Source organism: Meleagris gallopavo, chromosome 1 (assembly GCF_905368555.1).
Source record: "Meleagris gallopavo chromosome 1, MGAL_WU_HG_1.1, whole genome shotgun sequence".
NCBI classification, from domain to species: domain Eukaryota; kingdom Metazoa; phylum Chordata; class Aves; order Galliformes; family Phasianidae; genus Meleagris; species Meleagris gallopavo.
The window spans coordinates 58,177,444-58,198,405 of record NC_139404.1 but is presented as its reverse complement, the minus strand read 5'-3'; the positions used below and the strand labels follow the sequence as shown (position 1 = coordinate 58,198,405).

Genomic DNA, 20,962 nt, shown 5'->3' with positions numbered 1-20,962 from the left:
GGGGCACAGCACAGGTTCCATTCTTGCAGGAGGGCTTGCGAATGCATATGCCAGTTGTGGGTGCCATCAACATAGCTTAGCTCCTCTGATTTGTAGGGTAATGGCAGATCATGTCAACTCAGAATCCAAACCACAGAGCTTTATGTTTTTATATATTTATTTCCAATTGGTTTACTGGACAATCTAATTGCTGGTTTGTTGAGATGAATATTGTATAGAAAAGGCCTCCCACCTCACGTGGGAGGTTTTAATGCTTCTTTTTCCTCTCCTAGGATCATATCATAGGAACAGCCTTCATGTGCTTAGGAATTTGTCTCCTGTTACCTATTCCCACATGTGCAGACATAATCCTCCTGTTATCACACTGCAGGTATTTGCTGTAGGGAGGATGATGATTTCAACTAGGAGAGTATGAAGCAGGATCAGATGCATTCCTTAGGCAGCAGTGTTCCTCATCTCATGTATTCTCTTCAAAAATAAAGACAAGACTCCACTCCTTTTACAACATTTAATCAACAAGATTGTTTTGAAAATGTGATTTTCTTGAAATAATCTCAATCACCAGCAATTAGCAAAGAATGATGGATAGCCCAGAGTGCCTGACATATTTTATCTAGATAAAACCCCTTCTGGACACAGTTATCAATTCCAACTGCCAGGTGAAGGAGCATGATGAGAGCCAGGAGTAACCAGATCTATGTAAAATCAATTTTATTGCTGTTGCTAACGAGATCTCGAAAGAAAGAGGCTTAAGAACCAGTGAGCACATGAATACAAGTAATATAAAAATACTCATCTTAACTCCCTTAGTGCTTTTATAATGCAGGTAGTGAAACAGCTTCTTGTGCATACTCACAGGGTCTGGAGATTCTTGTTTAGCATACGTGAAGAAACAAAAGGGTGAAAAATTACTGTGTCCTGAGCAGTGCAACTGATGCTTACCTTCTGTAGAAAACGATCTGTATAAAATATTCTGAAAAGTATTTGCTGCCAATCAGCATTTTAAACCTCCGTGTATAAATGTCTGCTAGACTAAAGGCAGTCATCTGAAACTCTGAGTAGTGGTAAATCTAGATGAAATGTCACCTCAAATGTCCTGAGGAATCCATTTCTGGTTATTCATATACTGATCTATGGTGACAACAACGTGGTGAAAATTAAAAACACAGCCCAGCTATCACAGGTCATTCAAGTCTATAAATCAGCCTCTTTTTTCCGAGATACTTCTCGATTCACAGGAATACCAGCCGCATGAAGACAGTTACACTAATCAATATATGTCTTCTGTGATGTTATGATCTGATTCAATCTCTTAGTGAGTTATAGGCTTTTGTGGTCCGGGTATTGACAAAATCTGTCTTCTTAAAATCAGCCTTTGGAATAAAAGAAAGAATAATTCATTATCTTCTGTGTCGACACTGCAAGGGTTCATCTGCCTAAAAGATAGGTATGGAGCCATAGCAAGGGTCTAGGTTGAGTCCTCTGCAGTCAACAGAGACCGAAGAGATATCTCCCAAGAGTAACTCAGTTCAGTCTAAGATGAGTGAGGGGTATTCTACAGATTCCTTGTGAGAGGAGTGGAGGGGCAGACATCGATCTCTTCTTTCTGGTGACAGTGGCAGGAGCCAAGGGAATGGCATGGAGCTGTGTCAGGGGAGGGTGAGGTTGGGGATTAGGAAAAGGTTCTGCACCAGAGGTCAGCAGGCATGGAACAGGCTGCCCAGGGCAGTGATCAAGCCTCAAGCTGCCAGAATTCAGGAAGCATTTGGACAACACTGTCAGACATAGGGTTTGGATTTTGAGTGGTCCTCTGTGGAGGCAGGAGTTGGACTCAGTGGTCTTTTTAAGTCTCCTCCAATCTGGAACAGCCCTATGATACTACGAATCACTGTCAGAAGTTTCTTAACTCTTTCTACTGAATGTATGCGGAGCCTATTCCTCTAGCTCCAGCTCTACAGACTCATAACTATTAGATGGCTAATGTCAGTTGAGATTAACCCTATACAAACAAGGAGTGTAGGACAATGCCATAATGCCTCATAATTGTATCAATCTCATTTGATCAAGCAATTTCTGTTGCTTATTAGATTGATTTTTCAAAAACATCTAGACATTAGGTGGCTTGCAGCTTTCAGTGCTATACTTGGTATCTCCTTGGGTCCTGATTTACAGGGAAACAGCAAGTAATCAGCATTTTTTAAAAATAAGATTGGACAAATATGTCTTTTATTTACATCCAGAATAACAAGGGCTTCAGAAAATTCCTGCCATCATGAATTACTGCATGGTTCAAGCACCCTTATTCGTGAATACAGATTTCTTGTTTGTAAGGCAACATACTGCTGAGTTTGATAAAAGACTGTAAAGAGATAATAAGCTAAGTAATTTTCTTGAGCAAATTTTAAACAACAAATCTACAGTTCTTACTGTTGTGCTTTTTTTTTTCTTTTTTTTGAATCCAGAAGACTTCAGTTTCATTGTTCCTCTGTTAAGAAGCAAACTAGCTAACATACATATGCTAAAAGCAAGAACTTGAAAATAGCAGAGTTATAGGTTATTGGGAATTCTAGGTGACAGATACACTGTCCTGCAGGTAAATAAGGAATGAAAACAGTTTGAAATACAGGCTGGAGACAAGTTGAAGTCAACCCAGCTGTGCATGGAAAAAGGAGGTACAGAGCCTCAAAAGGAAAGAAACAAGCTGTTTTGTTGGTTGGCTGACTCACGCTGGTCATTTTTTGTTTGATTTTGACTATGACAGTATATGTTTGCCAAACCTTTCCCTGGCTGTACTTTTCTGTTTGAATGTAACTGACACGTGAGCTTAGAAACGGCACAGAGAACAAGGAGAACAAGACTGGGTTTAAAACAAGAAGCTGTTTTGTCCTTCCTTTGCTTTTTCTGGCAACTTATGCCCTCTGTGTCAGACTGATTTGGTCAGCGGTGAGCATCATTTCTCATTATCTGACTGCTCTAGCAAGAAGCAGCACTATTCTTCATAAAGTTTGCTAGTGCATACAAGACCAGAAAGGGAGAGAATACAAACACTGGTAAGCAAACTGAAGAGCATACATTGCTTGTGCAGCATTATCACAGAATCACAGAATGGTTTGGGTTGGAAGAGATCTTAAAGATCATCCAACTCCCAACCCCTGCCATAGGCAAGGGGTACCTACCATTAGATCAGGTTGCCCGGGACCCCATCCAACCTGGTCTTGAACACCTCCAGGGATGGGCGTGTTCTATGGCAACACATTCCGGTGCCTCACCACCCTCTGAGTGAAGAACTTCTCCCTAATATCTACTCTAAATATATCCTCTTTTAATTTAAAACTGTTATCCCTTGTACCATTACTATTACCATTACTCTTCCCAACAGCATCTCTTCCAGATTCCCTGTAGGCTCCCTTTAGGTACTAGAAGGCTGCAATGCGATCTCTTCTCAAGCTGAACATCCCCAACTCTCTCAGCACATGTTCATAGGAGAGATGCTCCAGGCCTCTCATCATCCTTGTGGCTCATCTCTGGGCCTGATTCAATGGGTCCACGTCCCTTGTATGCTGAGGGCCCCAGAACTGAATGCAGTATTGCAGGTGGGGTCCCTTCAAAGCAGAGCAGAAAGGGAGAATCATCTCCCCTGACCTGCTGGCTCTGCTACACACAAGTAAGAGGAGCACCAAATTCAGTAATCCCTTGAAATCCTACCAAGAAACACTGCAGAAGTGCTAAGGGCCCCAGGGAACAAATGAGAGGGATCTACAACTGAAATGACAAATTAAATGTCTTTGCTATAAGACAGGTCTTACCTTTTTGTAAGCATTGTGGAGATCAGTATGTGCCCACAAGAAGTAGAGGAGGACTGAAGCAGCCTTACTAGCTTTGCTGAACATGTTACTGAAATTTTGTAAAAAGAATGATAAAATGTTTAAATTCCCACTTTTTAAACACAGTGTATATAGAGACTTAAGATATTATAACCTCATATATTTTTCTGTCTCTGTCCTTCTAAATAATGCTTTCTTGCTCTTTAGGTATTCTAGCAATCTCATGCTGTCCTGACTACTAAAGAAAATGAAACATACACTTCCACTTCATTTATTCATCAAAATTAGGGAGTACTCTATAGACTTAATCTTGCAGCACATGACACAGTATTCAAATTCAGTTGAGAAATTGCACCTTAGAATAATTCTGAATGGTCTTCCCAGCAGTTAAAATGTCTCATTAGTTAGACAAAATTAGGCCTCTTTTACTGAAATGAATTTCTTCTTTCTTTTTGTAAAAAAAGAAGGCAAACAGAATAATTACTCCTATTCACAAATCATTATTCTATTTTGATTAAATGTTCATAACATGTGATTAAATATTAAGGAATTATTAAAGAAAATTCAGGACTTACACCTATAATGAAACTCTATACATGATTTTTACATACAGCTCTATCTTTTCTGTAAAATGTACTCCTGTGCTAAAGTTTAAAGGTTATCAGAGCTGTGTTACAAAGGACAGGAAATAAATAAACTGCTCTGGGGACATACAGAATCTGATAGCCTGCCACTATATATGTTAGAATATAGATAATGTGCCTTCATCTTTGGCGGTGATATTGAAAGAACTGGAACACAGCACATTCCTTTGTGGATGGAACAGATGTTACAGGAGATTTTTCTTTGTTTTCTAATACATGTAATTCTGTTCATATTCCCATCACTTTCAATCTGTCCTGTACCTTAAGATGCAGTATTTTCCTCTCAAGTGGAAAAGGTTGCATTTTCTTTTTGTTGTTTTTTTTTTTTCCTGAAGGAAAGGAAGGAGGAGAGGGGAAGGCTTCTCAACCATCTTACCTGTCGTTCATGCTGATGGCAATGATCTTTGGCAGGCCACCAGTATTTAAGAGAAGCCGTGCATTGTGAGAACTGCTCTGTGTCAAATTGTATAAGGTGTAGCAGACAGAAGCTGTGGTTTCACAGGCAATATCAGACCCTGGGACGTAGTCAGGAAGTATCGAGACCAAATCTGGCAAAACTTCTCTAGCTAGAAGTTGGAAGGCAGAAAACTCCATTACTAACTGGTTAGTAACATTACAACATTACTACTTACCTAGGACTCCTGTGAGACATTAGTCCTCCCATTACTGTCTATCACAGTGCTGTGTGCTCCCCGAAAAAAGTAATGATTTCATAGCTGCATTACACCCCACAGTTAGGTAGCTGCATCCACATGAAATTGTACAGTACATATTTTGCTTCTTATGCACAATACATTAATACTGAGTGTACTGCAATGAAGTCCTTAGGCATGTGAAGGCAGGAGGCTACCACCTCCTGAGGAAATGTGTGTGTCTATAGGTAAACATGGATTTAGTAGTACACCACAAACTGAGAAAGGGGTTGATTTTACTGTTGCATTTGACAATTGTAGGCTATAGGGGGATGCACACACTGAACCTAAGTTACTTATATTTAAGAAAAATGTCATACTTGGAAGTCTCCTCCTACTCAAAGAACACTTCATTATTTTGACCACACTATATATGAACTATACCAGCTATATATATTGTGTATGTTGTATGTATATTGTGAGGACTGGGACAATGTGGAGGAATATGCCACATGGACTGGTCCATGTTCAGAGTTGATGGAAGAGTACAGCAGTCAGCAACAGGCTGCAGCCAGCTGCTCCTGATGTAAGAAGCAGCACTGGGAAGTAGCTGCAAGCATTTGGGAAAGGAATTATCCAGTGTAAGGCCATAATGGCCATCTACACTCAGCATTCCTCTTGTACTGAGAATGTTTTGCTCACTCTGACTTCTGTTCTTTCCTCTAGGTTGTGACAAAGTTTGTTTACAGTGAGATTAAATTGCATACAATTCAGATAAGGACTTCTTTAAAACTGAATAAGCCACGTGCTATGATACATATCAGACAAAGCAATTATGTCCGACATGATAGTCCATTTTTTTTCTGTTGGTACATCAAGTAAGGAGGTTTTCAGGAAGTCTGAAAATCATTTTATTTCCATGTATGTTTTACATGAAACTTATCTCAATTTGAATTCTGCTGTTCTGCAGAATTCTGGATGCTAATTCATTTCATAAATCAGTTTTATGCCTGTAGTTTCCTCTTCCCCCTTCAGTAGGAATACAGAAAAGGACAATGAATGATGTGAATTTACTTTATCCTATCAGTAGGAAATATATTCAAATATAAATTAAATAGAAATGAAAATGCTTGGAACAGAAATGGCTTCTGATGTGAAAATAATTATAACATTTTATAAATAACACCCTCCAGAAATAATTAGTTGTTTTCTCTGTAGAATCTTCTAACTTCTCAAAAAAGTTATGCAGAGAAACCGTGGAAGCAGTGAGCTTGCAAAGTTTTATGTCTACAAGAAGAAGGAAGAATGTCTACAAGAAGATCTTTACTAGAATAACTAGAGATGTCCTACTAAATAGTTGTGGCAGCACAGAACTCTTCATTTTCTTACCTTTACCCTATTTTAAGTGGAAGAAAACCTTTGTTCAAATCTATGTATATTTTACTACTTTGAATGTAACATCACTGGAAGTATCTGATGAGGAATACACAATGTTGAAAAACCTTGAGGATAGAGTCATTCTTAGACAAAACGTTTATTTTCAATCCCATATAATGAATCAAGCAATAAACCTAAGTTACTGTTGAAATTCACATACCAGTATTTTTGTAAATTTCTTTTTTAAAGAAGGAAAGGTTAAAGTAAGGAAAGCCGAGAAAGAAAGCCCAAGAGACCACATTAGTCTTTGCTCACCTATATCATTTTGCAGAGAGGTGTTGCGAGACAAGTTCCTGAGCAGTGAGACTGCTGTCTTCTTTACTGCTGGGTGGCTTACATGCAGCATAGTTCGAATACTTGGAAGGCCATTTGCCTTCCGAACAACAGTCTGGGCCACTGAAAACGGCATCTGTTATAAAGGCATTTGGCAAGAATGTGTCATTACCATGAATGTATAGCCTCAGAAACAACAGCAGTAGGCTCTTTGTATTTAAGGCAATTTAGATCTGGAGCTAGGTATGAGCTGAAACAGAAGAGGAAGGTGATATAAAAGAAGCTTCAAGCCTACTATTTCCCACATGCTGTTTGGGCAGTTCCTCATCCAAAACATAATATAGGTCATCAATTTCTAAACCATGCAAGGGATGTGTAGTTGTGCCAGAGAATTCCTCTCTTCATGGGACTGATTTTGTTTCACAAATCCACTTTTTTTCACTCTTTTAGCATCAACTTATCCCTCACTGTGCAACGAATTAGCAAATTCCAGATGTGGACACAAAGTAAAAGGAAGTGATCCTCCTATTTGCCAAGCAGGAAATATCTGCAGTGCTGGTTATGACTTTCTCTTCAAAGTTCTTTGATTTCATTGATTGTGTCTGGAAGCCAGTGATTTGCCTGTAGTTATCTGAGCTCCATGCTGTGAGCACGTTGCAACTGCAGCCTTAAAGTCTATGCATTTACATCAAGAGCTAAGTGACAAGAAAAAGAAAAAATCTGACTTACTGGTCCAGTACCAGCTGTGAGGTTCTGAAGAGCTCCCAGGGATGCTTCCTGGGTATAGTTTCTGGTACTCTTTGCTATCAAGGAGAGATATATTCTAATCAGTGTGGAATGCCAGAGTGATTCCACACCTCTGGGATTGCTCTTTTCCTCAGGTAGCGGGGTGTCCTGCTGCTTCTAAACATGTAAACAGATCAGCGGTTAGAATCAGTAACTTTATATGACATAATGCATCACAATCTAAACAAGCAATTTTGTAACTCTATGACCAGATGATTCTGCAGAGCTCACTACGGAGAATTTTCATGAGAATGAAAGTGAACATTATTTTAAGACAGACTTTTATTGTTTTATTATCACTGATATTTTAATAATCAAAGGGTCTAAAAATAAATTAAAAACTGATTCAAGTTCTTTTTCTAAGATAAATATTTATTTCCTTGTTTTCATTACCATTTTTGTTAGCTAGATCAAGGACTGCATTTGAAAATAAAGAATACTTTCATTTTTACTATCATATGTTAGGATCTTGGTTAAAAAGTACTCATATCCCAAGTATCCCAAGATCTGTTATCAATCACATGAGTTGAAACATGGCAATTTGAAAGTCACAATGGAACAAGAATTTTTACCAATTGGCTCATGTGTGAGAACATTTCTTATCTTTGATGATTCGGGGAATGAACCTGAAGTAATCTGATGTGGAGAAATAGAGATGTATTCTCCAGGAGAGATTATCCTGGTATTTGATAACACATAGCCAAGAACACTCACTGCTACAGTCTTCTTGGACTGTAGGAATATGGATCTGTTTGATGACTGATTAAAGTATGTTTAATTTGCAATAATTACATTTTCCCTAGCATTTATAGTCTAAGAATAGGTCTGATTTTGTTGCATGAATTGAAATTATGCTACTGATGACCAGAAGATCCATGTTCACACTCCTTTAGATTTTAAGCTCCTCAGCAAGTATCAAGTTGAGAACAGTAATGGCAACCTGTAAAATGCCAGTATTTAACTGATTCCATCTGAAAATGGGAGATAGGTGAAGGGGAAGATGCTTTGCATCTCTAGCTATTGACGTTGGGGGCTGAGCTAAAGGAGTGAGAGAAATAGTATGCTAGAGTTGTACTCTGGATGGAACAGGAGAAGAAGGAATAGACTCCAGCAAAAATAATGGATAGGGGAGGAGCACAAATCCTTTTATTTCCCTTTCCCTCTGCCTGGTACCTGTTTTTCTCTCCAGCAATTCCAGTTGCCAGAATATTTGGATCTGTACCACACAGCATCAAAATAGGAAGTCTGAAAGCCAGCAAGCCACAGAAGAGGCAAATCACCATGTGCTAATTCCATTTGTGAAACTGCCACAGTATCCAGTCATTGGTAGGACACTTGCATAATTGCTGAACATCGTGAAGATGCCAGTTAGGTCCATCAGGTATAGAAGCTGAGAGGCAGTATTTCTCAGCTAATTAAACTGTGGATTGTTTTGTCATTTGTTCCATCAGACATCTAATAAGATAATGGATGTTAGAAGGCTATTGATAAATTTACATTTTGAGGGTGAGTGTCACATTTCCAGATGCATCATCAAAAGAGAAGCAACCTAATTAGATCACAGCTTATATTCTCCAGAAGTTGCTAACTGATGAAGAAAATGAGATGTAATAAAACATGTGCTTTACCTCTTTCACTTTTCTGCTTCTTGTTCCAAAACAACCTGGTGTTCTATCATTGGTAGAAATATTTCTTCTTTGTATATAGATGCTCTGGGCATAGCTTTCAGGAAGTTCTACCTCTAGTTGGTAGGAAAGATTGTGAAGAATGCACACACAATTTTCTGTGGCCTAAAATAACAAAAGAATAGAAAATTTGGAAGCAATGTGTTGAAGGGACATGTATAGACAAGGAACTTCATTTTTGGATCTTAAGCAATTAACTGCATAGTTTATAATGGTTTAAAGAAGAGCCAGTTTTCATGCCAGTGATCCACAAGACTGCTTTTACACTGAGAAATTAAACATGTCCTGAGATGTTCCTAAGCACTTAAGCCAACTGGCGCACAAGACTTGTATTCAGAGCATGGTGCATATCTGTTGGAAATGATCTTGGGACATTATAATTCCTGAATGTACCTGGGATTTGTCTGGGCACGTGCTGTTTGGTACAGGCCAGAAGTGTGCCAAGGAATGCACTGAAGCTTAAGAGCAGCGATGAACACATATATCTAGTCACTGCCAGCAAAAGGAAAGCTTTGTATCTTTCCAAAGGATACAGCACATTTTTTTTGTGTGTGTGGTAGAATGCCATTAAAAAAAAGTAAAAAAAATTAGATGTGCCTTTCTGGATGTGGCTCTGGGCAGTCTGGTCTAGCAGTTCGTGACCCTGTGCATTACTTGGTGGTTGAAACTAGACGATCTTTGAGGTCCTTTTCAACGCAGGCCATTCTATGATTCTATGATTCTATGATTCTATGATTCTAAGCACGACTGAAGTCAGGTTGAGAATTTCTGAATGATGAGTTCAGTGGCAAATAGTTTCATTACCAGTTCTTCACTTTTTGAAAGTAAAAAAGGGGATGAGTGGTTTTAGGACAAAATGCAGCAGGGAGCTCTTGACACAAGTGTTATGTGCTGGATTCTCCCTGGAGCTACTGGCTCTGAATGCAAGGAGATGGAGAAGATCAAGTAACTAATCCCAGGAAAGAGCTACAAATACACAGTAATTACCACTACACAGCACAAGTTATAGCAGGCACATCAGAAATGCCTCACAGGCTATGGTTAACCTCGTAAGTGGCTGCTGGTCTTCTCACCTAACTTCACCCAGCTAAAAGACAAACATCTAAACTAAGCAATGTTCAGGGTTCATCTGCAGTCAGAGCTGGAAGGAAGAGAAAGACAAAACCTGTCTTTTGGAATTGTCCACATCTTTGCAGTTACTGGCTTAGGCTGAATGTTTAACTTACAAAAAAATGTAGGAAAATGAACTCTATTCTAAATGACATAAACTTCTAATTACTTTGCTATGCAGATTTAGGTTCTGCATTTCTTAAGGGACATATAGTATTTCTGATTCAGGAAAGTGCTCAGATATTAATTTTTTAAAACTTCTAGCTAGCTAGCTCCCTTAAACAAGCAAAAAAAAGTAGTATCTGAATCTTTAAAAGTTTCTAGTTCTCTGTGGTGATCCTTAAGACTGTTTTCCTAAAGCCAAGGTATGTTATTATTTTAGACAGCAGGATAAAAAACACTTTTAAAAGCTTCTTTTTGAACTTTCATATTTGGTAGCAGTTCTAAAAGCATTGGAAATAAGTACAAATTTGGCAGCTACATCACAACACTTTCTGAATACTGGTTTTGAAACAAAAACTTGCTCTCAGTGATTTCCCATAGGAAAAAAACTTCCATCTTGAAGAATACCTTGTCATTAGGCTCGTGGTCTGCAATAGCTCCTTGAATATAATACACAAGAGAATCAATCAAACCGTCACACTCTCTCATCTTTTTCCTTCCTTCTGGGCCAGCAGAGCTCATGTTTCTGTGAAGGAAGAAATACACTGGTAAGAAGATATTTTCTTGTGCCTCTCTGACAAACTTTTCCAGATAAACCTTAAAATAGCAAAGTTGACTGCTTCTTTTCTGTAGGGTTGTACAACAATATGAGACTCTGTTAAATAAAACTTCAGTTTTAGTGCATTCCCAGACAATAATAAATAACAAATTAAAACAAGCTGTTGTGTTTAGATGGATAAGGCATGCCCCGATTCCAGTCTTCATCTTGATGTAATCTTCTCTAAACAAACAAATTGAACTTTTTCTTCCCACAAATATTCCACTTAAAGCTGTGTTTTTAATATCTGTGACATTGGCTATGTCAAACTACCAGAGGAAAAGTACTTGTGAAAACTTCCTTTCAAAAAAAGTCTTATTTTAACATTTACCTAAACCAAGTCATTCTTGATCACCCACCAACAGACATAACTTCTGAGAGTTTTAGCAACATCTACACACAAGCTATAAAAATTCTGGAAAACAGGAAACAGCTGTTTCTTTATTGCCTAAGTTCATTTCTGTGCTTGTAAATGAACCGCAGAGTAAACCCAACTTTCTCGACTTGAAGATGATTGATTCAAGCTATGGGACCAAATTCACCAGACACCCCATGTGCTGTTAGAAGGAAGGGAAAGAAAGCTGAGCCTGCAGACTGAGCTCAAGGCGAGCAGACAAGTAATCATCGCAAGGTATCCAGTAACTGTCCAGTCACTGCCAGCTGAGCAGTGTGCGAATACGGAATCTTCTACTGCCAATGGGGAGCTCATAGAGTCACAGAATGGTTTGGTCTGTAAGGGACCTGAAAGCCCATGCAGCTCCAACCCTCTGCCTTGAGCAGGCTACGTAGCCACTCGTCCGACTGGCCTTGAACACCCTCGTGGATGGGGCATCTACAATCTGTCCGGGCAGCCTGTGGCAGGGCCTCATCGCCCTCTGAGTAAGGAATTTCTTCCTAACGTCTAAATTTCACCTCTTTTAGTTTAAAACCGTTCCCCTTTGTCCTATCACTGTCAGTCCACGTATAAAGTCATTCTCCCATCTTGCTTATAAGCTCCCTTTAATGTACTGGAAGATCGCAATGAGATCTCCCCAGAGGTTTCCCCAGGCTGAACGAATTCCCCTCTCCATAGGAAAGGTGCTTCTCTTCTCTGCTTTCCTTCATTTCTCTGAAGGTCCACAGAGTGGCTGAGCACCCTTCCTCAGTTTGCTCTTTTGCCATTCCGTCTCACATTCTCATGAGGACAGTAGACCTGTTACTACTGATATTTGTTTTCTGCGTTTCCGCAGAAAAAGACATGTAGAAAGGATGGGAAAGAGCATGTCTTCTGAAGAGTTCTATCAAATCTTTCTAATTCTCTGTCATATGTTTTCTCACGCACCTCTGTGGAGATACTTGGGTTCTCCTAGCAGTGAATAGTTTCCCCACCCGGCTAAAAACACAGTCTCAGTGCAATGCCTCTGCTACCAATGTGCCTCCTGTTGCTCCTGCAGTGTTCAGCGGAGGACATGTGAAGGGACAGAGAAGAGTTAAAAACACACTGCACTCTGCTGCTTCCAAGACCATTCTTCTGGCTGCTGGCACCTAGGTAGATAAAGCTGAAGCCACTAGAAACTGCTCAATCCAAGCGAAGGAAATGCCAGATGCTCTCTGCTGATGCCTTCTGCTATTCTACAGCAGTGGCTCAGGCACTGCTGCACATGCTGTCTGCCTCCTCCAGACTCAAAAGAAGACACTATATGTCCTACTTTCTGCTCGTATTTCTGTGCTTTGTGGTAACCTGAGTGCAACTTGAAAATGAATTATGAAAGCCATTTAAAAACCCTTGAAAAGCTAAGGACACGCTTCCTGCTTGAAGTTTGGCTCAAAATTAGCTACTGATTATCAGGGAAGTAACAACACTTCATTTTGAGGTATAATTATTTTTACAACTGAATGGCCTCTGAATTATGGAATGCTGGAGTTATAAATCTCGACCTCATTATTCTGGTCTCCTGCTGCTCCATTGGCTGAAAAGCTGAATACAGTATCACATTCCTGCTTTGTTTGAAATAACATTAAATCCAGCTCAGTGTTATTATCTATCACAAAGAGGGTCATGTTCTTTAAATAATTTCAGGGAGTTTACTTTACCCTCTTATTTACCCACTGGAAAACACAACAGTTTAAAATGTTATTAATGACAAAGCCAGAAAGGCACAGCTTTAAACTTTCCCGTGGCTTATGATAATAAAATACACGTGATATTTTCTACATACTGCCAATGCAGTTTTATCCCCTCCTCCTGGGAAGCATATATTTAGTTTAAATATTAATGCATTGTAATTACAGCTTTACTTTAAGTCATACTGTTAATAAAGTTCATATTTATGAGTTCATTCATGCTCTTGTGGAATTATGTATCACAGAATTAATATTCAGATTCCTCAATATGGCAACACTTTGGAATTCAATTTTACCTACGTAAGTCACATTTGAGTCATGTCGTCCTTTCAACAGTTTATGGCTATGCTGACAGACATGTACATGCTACAGCTCTTCTAGTGCATAGCACAAATAGTTTCTGAGGTGCACAGACTAAAAATACCATTAAAAGATAAGTGTGGAATTTCCCCCACTGAAGACCTTCAGCTGATACGGCACTTCATCTTGTCACAGCACAAAAATCACTGAACTTTAGACAACTATCATCATTCTGAATGGTTGTGCAAGGAAAAACCATCACTGGTACTTGCCATCTAGCATGACTATGGGGTGGCAAACAGCTTTATAGCTCAGGAAGCAGAGAAGAACGTGAAGCTGAGGCACTGCCCTGTTCTGCAAAGGAAATGAATCACTGAACTGCTTTCCTTGAGTTGCTGGCACTCAATTGTTTATCCAGAGAGAGATATCACTGTGCGTGTCTGCGTACGTATATGGCCATGCTGTGCTCCACTTCCCTCTCTCTCCTTATTACCACAATGTGAACTGGGAAGAGCTCCTACTCTCCAGGTTGTCCAATTACAGTTGGAACCACTTTGAATGGGTCACATTTGATTTTCAGGATTGGGTAGCATCACATAGGAGTGAATTCATATTAAAAAAAAATATCATTTTTAAACAATGGCAACATTTTTCTTAGAAAACTTCAAAATTGACTTAATCTTGCCTTCCCAAGATTTGAGGCTCCTGACAAATATAGCACCTCCCTCTGAGCTCAGGAGTTTAACTTTCTTGCCGTGGAGCTCCTGGAGGCCTTGAAATATCCATCACTTGAGCAAATGGGCAATTACCATTCTGTGCTGGACTGGCTCAGAACTGCAGATCCTGGCAACCTCATGTTGAGATCCCAGGGCTACCTAGAAATCTTAAAGTTTGCTATGCAAGTTTGTTTTCCTTGCACTTCATCAGAGTATACTGAGACAAATACCTCTGTGGAAAAAAAAAATTGGAGTCAAGATCAGACATATTGTTGTAGAAAACCTCTTGTGCTACATAATTCCTAACACCTCTGCTCGCATCAGTACTGAATAGTTGGGAATGTGCAACATGAGAGAGAGAGCTGGTGCTTGTAGGAATGCTCTCCTTTGAGTGACTTAGAACTTAAGTTTTAATATAATTTAGCCATTAAGCATCTCTGACTTCTGGCATGCTTAAATACGCTAATCCTGGTGACGTGCCCAAACTATACTGCATGCTAAAGTGGATGCATGTAACTATCTGCAGGCCTCATTCATCTCACACCATGCATGGTGTAACTGTATCTGTGACTGACACAGCCATCTCCCCATATTTCAGTGTCATTTACGGAGGATCATCTAGTACCCTACTGGGAAATATTTTACGATCCAGGTGAGGTAAGTATAAAGAATTTTAACATAGTAAAATCAAACATGATTTTCACAGAAAGAGAATGACAACACATTCAATTACGTTGCAAACTGAACCAAATGAAAGGGATGTGCACTGACTCACACACTGGCAGACATCAAATGAGGCTTTTGCATTGCTGTGAGTGATCCACACTACTGATAAGAAGATGGCTTTTGCTCCTGGGACTCATTCTGCGAAAACTGGTAATTTGAATTTAACTCAATTATGTGACAACAGTCTCCTGAATTGCTTCATGATGTTCCTGAATTACTTCAGGAAATTGTATTCCCTTCATGCCTTACACAATTTAAAATTGCAACAAGGAAGGAAAGGAATCTATAGATTTACACAGTAACGCTAGCCACCAGCCTGCAAGCTGCTTTCTGGAAATAACAAAATTCCTTTCAGGACCTGGGGGAGCAGACAGACTAATGAATAGACACAAGAAGATAAGAATGGATGGAAATAAACCTAAGGGAGTGGCAATTCTGTGCAAAAGGCCTTGTTTCAAAGGCTTGTTATCATCAGTCCTTTGTTTTACAACTTCAGTTAGAACCTTCCATTACAAGCTTGAGCTGCCATTACACTTTCAACCAATAGTAAGAGCTTTGGCCTTACTTATCTCTGATTAAATGAAACAAGATGGTTATGCAGCCTCCTGGTCTAAAGTATAATGATAGCACTTTCTCGGTCTACAGCTTTCCAGTCTCTATGGGTCACTGTCAAAGGTAAAATAGAGGTGGGACAGACAACAGAACAACAACAGTGATGAAAAATGAAGTATTGTATCTATTTTACTTCCTGGGGAACCATGAGCAATGGTTAGCTGACTTTTCTGAAAATGGTCGCCTGAGAAGTTTTGAAGAATTAGGGTACATAGGGCCACAGGAAAGTCCAGTTACAGAGCAGTTTTAAAGGAGGACTCCAATGAAACTCAGCAATTGTAATCATTAGCTCCACCACCTAAAATAAAATGCTTTGCAGGAAGAGGTGCAACCTGTAAATATCAATTCTAGAAAGTTCAGTCCTTCAAGACAACACCCAGGATAACGTTCCCATCAGCAGCTTCAGCAGATCACGTTCTGTCCCTGAATAATGGAAATATCTTGCACTGCAAAACTTTTGGAACAGGCATTTCAAGGAAAAAACACAACAAGATCACTATTGGCATTCAAAGTAGAAAGCCTTCTACTAAGCCCTCCTTTTCATTCACAGGAAAAGTCATCCCAAACATTTGTATAATAATATTCAAAACCATATGCCCTGCACGCTCTTGGCATCTTGCATTTTCAGACTTGTAGGAAGAATATGGAGGAGGAGGCTAAACACTCTCCACTTAGCCAATTCATTCCTATTGGAACAGGAGACAGTACTATTATGCAAAAAAACAGCAAGAGTTGTCTTGTCTGTGAAAAGCCTGCAGTTTAATACACCAGTTTTATGTAATTGGCTTTTGTCAGACAACCAGAGAAGTCTTTTGATTTGCTTTACTCCACCTGCTCAGGGCACAATGATTTTTATCATATTTCAGGACTGAACAATACCATCATTTATTCTAACTGTCAATGTTAAATTTTGCATTGTATGCAGCTTCATTTTGATTTTTAAAGTTTTGTGACTTACAGTTTCTGTGAAACTGTCAGAAGCAAAACTTTAGGACAAAAAGCAGATCTGGACATTCTCTGTCCAACCAATTCTCTGGATTAACCAAATCCGTCCAGCTCCTTATCAGTAAGTGAATGTACAGACCCAGGCAGCTGAAGTTTGGGATTTCACAATATGGCTTGCAGTTACTGGTTAGCAGAATGAGGAGTGTTCTGGTTGTTCACTCATTCCAATTCTAGCATCTGCAATATTATCTGCTAGATGTGGATTCTGTCCTGAAATGCTGTTAACGAGAGCTTTAATTTACAAGTTGGTAAGTATGTGGCACGCATGTCAGATGATAGTAGATTTGGACTGAGGCTGACCTTGTCAGGCAGTGGTTGCACACAACTTTTTGAAAAGAAATTCTGGCATTCTTCTCTACCTAAGCACTGTACTATGCGTGATGTACGCACTTCAAAGTTCTATTTTTATTCTGTAATAGAAGCTGCAGGCTATAAACTTTATTAACATGCACAACAAAGGCTAGTATTACAAAAGGGAAGACTAATTACAGATTTATACTCTGGCACATTAACTTACTCTTTAAACATCTTTATTAGTATCATCATTCCCTCCATGCACAGTTATTTTTTCATTTTTTTGTTTGTTTTTGTAATATGCTGTTCTTATAGATTTTGTGCAAATATATTATTTTGAAATAGTAAATAAGTAAAGAATACTTCTGGTGGTACTCCGGGAATAAAGAGAAGCAAATTATTTCATATAAAAATCTTGGATTTCTGGTCTGTGCAAATATAAGCCTCATTAAAATCTATTCACTGCAAGAAAGTATGTCAACAATCCTACAGATCAACTTTACCTGTGAATTTTCAAGATCTTATCCTCCTCTCAGTTACAATTCACAGTGTTTGACCATTTAAAAATGATAAGGACTAGAACATGCACATCATACTTTTTTAAACAGACAATGAATCTTTGGGCAAAGGTCAGTTTGAGAGACTTTCATTAAGGCTGTAAAACTATCTGCAGCTCTAGAGCAGCCCTACTCGCTTTCTTTACAGAGTTAGGTACATTCAGAATCTACTTTTCTTTTTCTTAAAACAACTCAGCTACTGTAAGTCATTATTTGTCATATACCAAGTGGTGTCAAGTTGCTACAACAACCTCAGAACGAGTAATACCACATTAAAACTAAGAATAATTCTGCTCCAAAGCAGGAGCAGGTATAAAGTGGAGTATCCAACTAGACTGGTTTATGTACAAAACAGCTCAATCAAATTCATATGAAAAAAAGATGTTCTACTTCATTTCACAGACAACACCACTAGCCAGAGTGATTTTATTATGGGAAGTTAATGTTTCTCTGTATTTGTTTTTGAGCTATCAAAGAAAGATAAAAGTTAATTATTACTTAAACCTGAAGTTATTTGGTAGTTGGTGAGCTGACAGAACCTTACTGATGTGTATTTTGTATCACTAACAATCCTTTGTCCTCTGAAATCAATCATGAGTCAGACACAGGACTATTTACCCAATACAAATTCATACCTTACCAATACAATTAATCCGTTGCTGGACATTAGCAAAACAATTATGCACAAGGCAAAACCAGGCAGTTTCTCAAGCCTCTAAATTTTGAACTTAATTCCTCGTACTTTACTAAAACGAGTTTAAAACTTAGGCCATGCCTTGTCACTTATACCATTACTCGTTAATTTTTTCAAACTATGTTCTTTCATGTAAACAAAAGACACATATTTCTGATACAATAATTGCATTTTCTTAAAGTGCAATGACTTTGAATTCACAAGAGACACAAAGGGTCACACTTTAATAGGTTGTTATTTTTTTAAGGTGTATCCCGTTTTAAATATGTGACTTTTATACTTCTGTCATTTAAGGCTGGGTTTACCATAGTAGTCTTTTGTACTATTGTTCTCTGTTCTAATCACTACTGTGTTCATGAGGCTGACTGCAGTAGTAGATGCGCAAATGTAATTCTATTCATCAACCCCATGGCTGCAGCCTGGCCTTGATAGATATGAACTTGTGCAAAAAGTTGGATGTATCTAATTTTGATTCAAAAATGACTTTTTTCCTAATTTAGTTACTTATCAATCTGTATGCAAACTCTTCTCTTGGTGCCATCACAGTTCAAAGTAAGCAAGAAAATGTGTGCAGGCCTGTTTTAACATCACTTTATTTTAGGTACTTGTGAACTGAGTGCTCACCTCAGGCATCCTGTGGCATTGTAGAAGATATCAGGGTCGGGTAAAACACTTGACTTGGGGTAATCTCGATCTGGCCAGCCAGAGCAAGGGATGAGAACAGCTTCTGTCAGGGTATGTAGGGCTTCTTTAACCAACAGGTGCTTCAGCTGGTCATTGGAAGACAAATTCCACAACAAACCTGCAATATCCAAAATAAAATCAGAGTGGCAAAAGATTCTTCCACAGGTTTGAAAGACCGAATCCCAAACTTCTTGAAGTTAATTCGTAAAAGAGCTTGTCTGGCTCTTGACATCTTCAAGAGGAGCAGAAGGACGTGATTAGAGTTCACCAGCCACCATGACACAGCACTGCACAACACCTTCCCACATGTGATTGCACACTGCTCAGTCTTCAGAGTCTCCAGTGAGAATGTGGAGGTTTTTTTACTTCCTCTTATGAGATAAGTATATTGGCATTCAGTCATATGTGGACTCTTGTCTCTAATGTGCTCTTCCTTTACCCTGAGCTGCTGCAATTAGCCACAGTAAGTACATGTAAGAGGCTCTACAGTGTCAAAAAAAGAATATCAACTACACTGTAGAGTCTCTTTGTTCAAGAAGTACTTCTTGAATTTAACATTTCTGAAGTGTGAAATGGGTGCCTATAGATTCATATGTCTTCCCGCTAGGGATATGGAAAAAAACAGGAAAAAATTAGTGAATGCACAAGGAATTTGATTTCCTATGTCCTTCCATTGAGCAGGTAAATGACAGAGCTTTTGGACATACTGTCACATACTTTCATGGCTGAAAAGTGCAGCATAAGTTTTACCTTGACATTGAAAAGTTAAATAAATAGCTCTGAAGGTTCACTATTGCATCACTTATTAATTTTGACCATGTCCCGCAGCTGTATGAGGTTCACAAAGAGAGCAGTTCCTAACATAAAGCTCCCCTCACGGAGAATGCAGATAGCTGTCTGACACAGGAAAACATGTATTATATTCATGGCAATGCACTGCAACTCTGGGAGTGAACTTTGCCTGAGTGAAGGACTCTGATCCAAGAGAAAGTGGCACTGAAAAAGCATGTACTCATATATGTATTAGAGGCAGAACTCTATATAGTCTAATGTCTGACTGAAAAGAACAGTCTTCCACTGCTCTGCACACCACTGCCAATTTGCAGCTATCTCAATCATCAAAGTAACACAAATGAAACTTGTAAGAACCTCCAATGCCTATGATCATTTACACGTTTCCAGGGAGGAATTCATCCCTAGTAGATGCCTGGCAGACTGGCTGCACTTTCAAGTACCATCAAAATGCTGGATAATAAACTTAAAAGGGGAGTAAATGTGAAGTACAAACAGAGAGTTTATAGGTCTTTGGGAATCTGCTGGAAGATGGGAGATGCCCATTACCACGTTTCTTGAACACTTAATAGCAAAATTCCATAGAAGGGAAAAATTAGGCTTAATCACTGGTTGGCTGTTACTGTCCATATATTTGTCATTAAAGAAACAATTAAATAACACTGCACACTTTGTTTACTTACAGTGTACAACTGAAACAAATATCCAATATAATATTGTAAAATTGATTAGCTTTGCTTCTGTTCTATTCCAACAGATGAAAAATCTTTTTAAAGTAGTTTTCCCCTAGATATATATTTCTGCTTTTTGCTTACAAAGGCATTCATTGTTTCCCCCACTTGCTGCTCTAAGTTTCACATACCTCCTCCTCCAAACACTGGCAGGGTATTAGTGAACGTTCCTTTCATCAGCTCACAACAAAAAATGTTTCTTTTGTCTCTCCTTACACTTTGAATTTAATTACAGCTATTGTGAGCAATAGTAAAATCAAAACAAAGCCCAGCCAAAAGCAGCCATTCCTTCTTCTGGGATCAGCTCTCCAACCTCTGAATTAGGGGATAAAAAGAAGAATGTACTTTCCTGAGGGATAAGTAAGGCTTACAGGAAATCAGACATGCAGTCCAAAGGGCATTGGTGAGGGAAGCATGTTAAGACAGAACAGCACAAATGTGTAGGTACAAGGACAGAATATCATATTAGAAGAAACAAGTGCATTCTGAATTATAGATGGATACCTAGAATAGAGGTCAGAATTGTCAGAACAGAATCTGAATATTGCTTACATTGTAAATTTTCTGACAAATCCTGCCTTTGCCCGCAGGCACTGT

General features: G+C 38.9%; 2 protein-coding genes across 2 annotated transcripts in view; one reads left to right on the top strand and one right to left on the bottom strand.

The window, feature by feature from the left end:
• LOC116217052 (uncharacterized) overlaps nucleotides 1-6,798 on the top strand; it is a 42,519-nt gene extending 35,721 nt beyond the window's left edge. The window contains exon 4 of the mRNA XM_085229208.1: nucleotides 6,319-6,798. Coding sequence (XP_085085334.1) covers nucleotides 6,319-6,328 — 10 coding nt within the window. The 3' untranslated portion in view covers nucleotides 6,329-6,798. The remainder of the gene's footprint in view (nucleotides 1-6,318) is intronic.
• Nucleotides 495-20,962, bottom strand: part of PKP2 (plakophilin 2) — a 41,840-nt gene continuing 21,372 nt past the window's right edge. The window contains exons 6-13 of the mRNA XM_085229189.1: nucleotides 18,783-18,960; nucleotides 10,962-11,079; nucleotides 9,225-9,386; nucleotides 7,540-7,713; nucleotides 6,793-6,946; nucleotides 4,845-5,034; nucleotides 3,807-3,894; nucleotides 495-1,373 (exon numbers count right to left, since the gene is read on the bottom strand). Of these exons, the coding sequence (XP_085085315.1) occupies nucleotides 1,305-1,373; nucleotides 3,807-3,894; nucleotides 4,845-5,034; nucleotides 6,793-6,946; nucleotides 7,540-7,713; nucleotides 9,225-9,386; nucleotides 10,962-11,079; nucleotides 18,783-18,960 (1,133 nt within the window). The 3' untranslated portion in view covers nucleotides 495-1,304. The remainder of the gene's footprint in view (nucleotides 1,374-3,806; nucleotides 3,895-4,844; nucleotides 5,035-6,792; nucleotides 6,947-7,539; nucleotides 7,714-9,224; nucleotides 9,387-10,961; nucleotides 11,080-18,782; nucleotides 18,961-20,962) is intronic.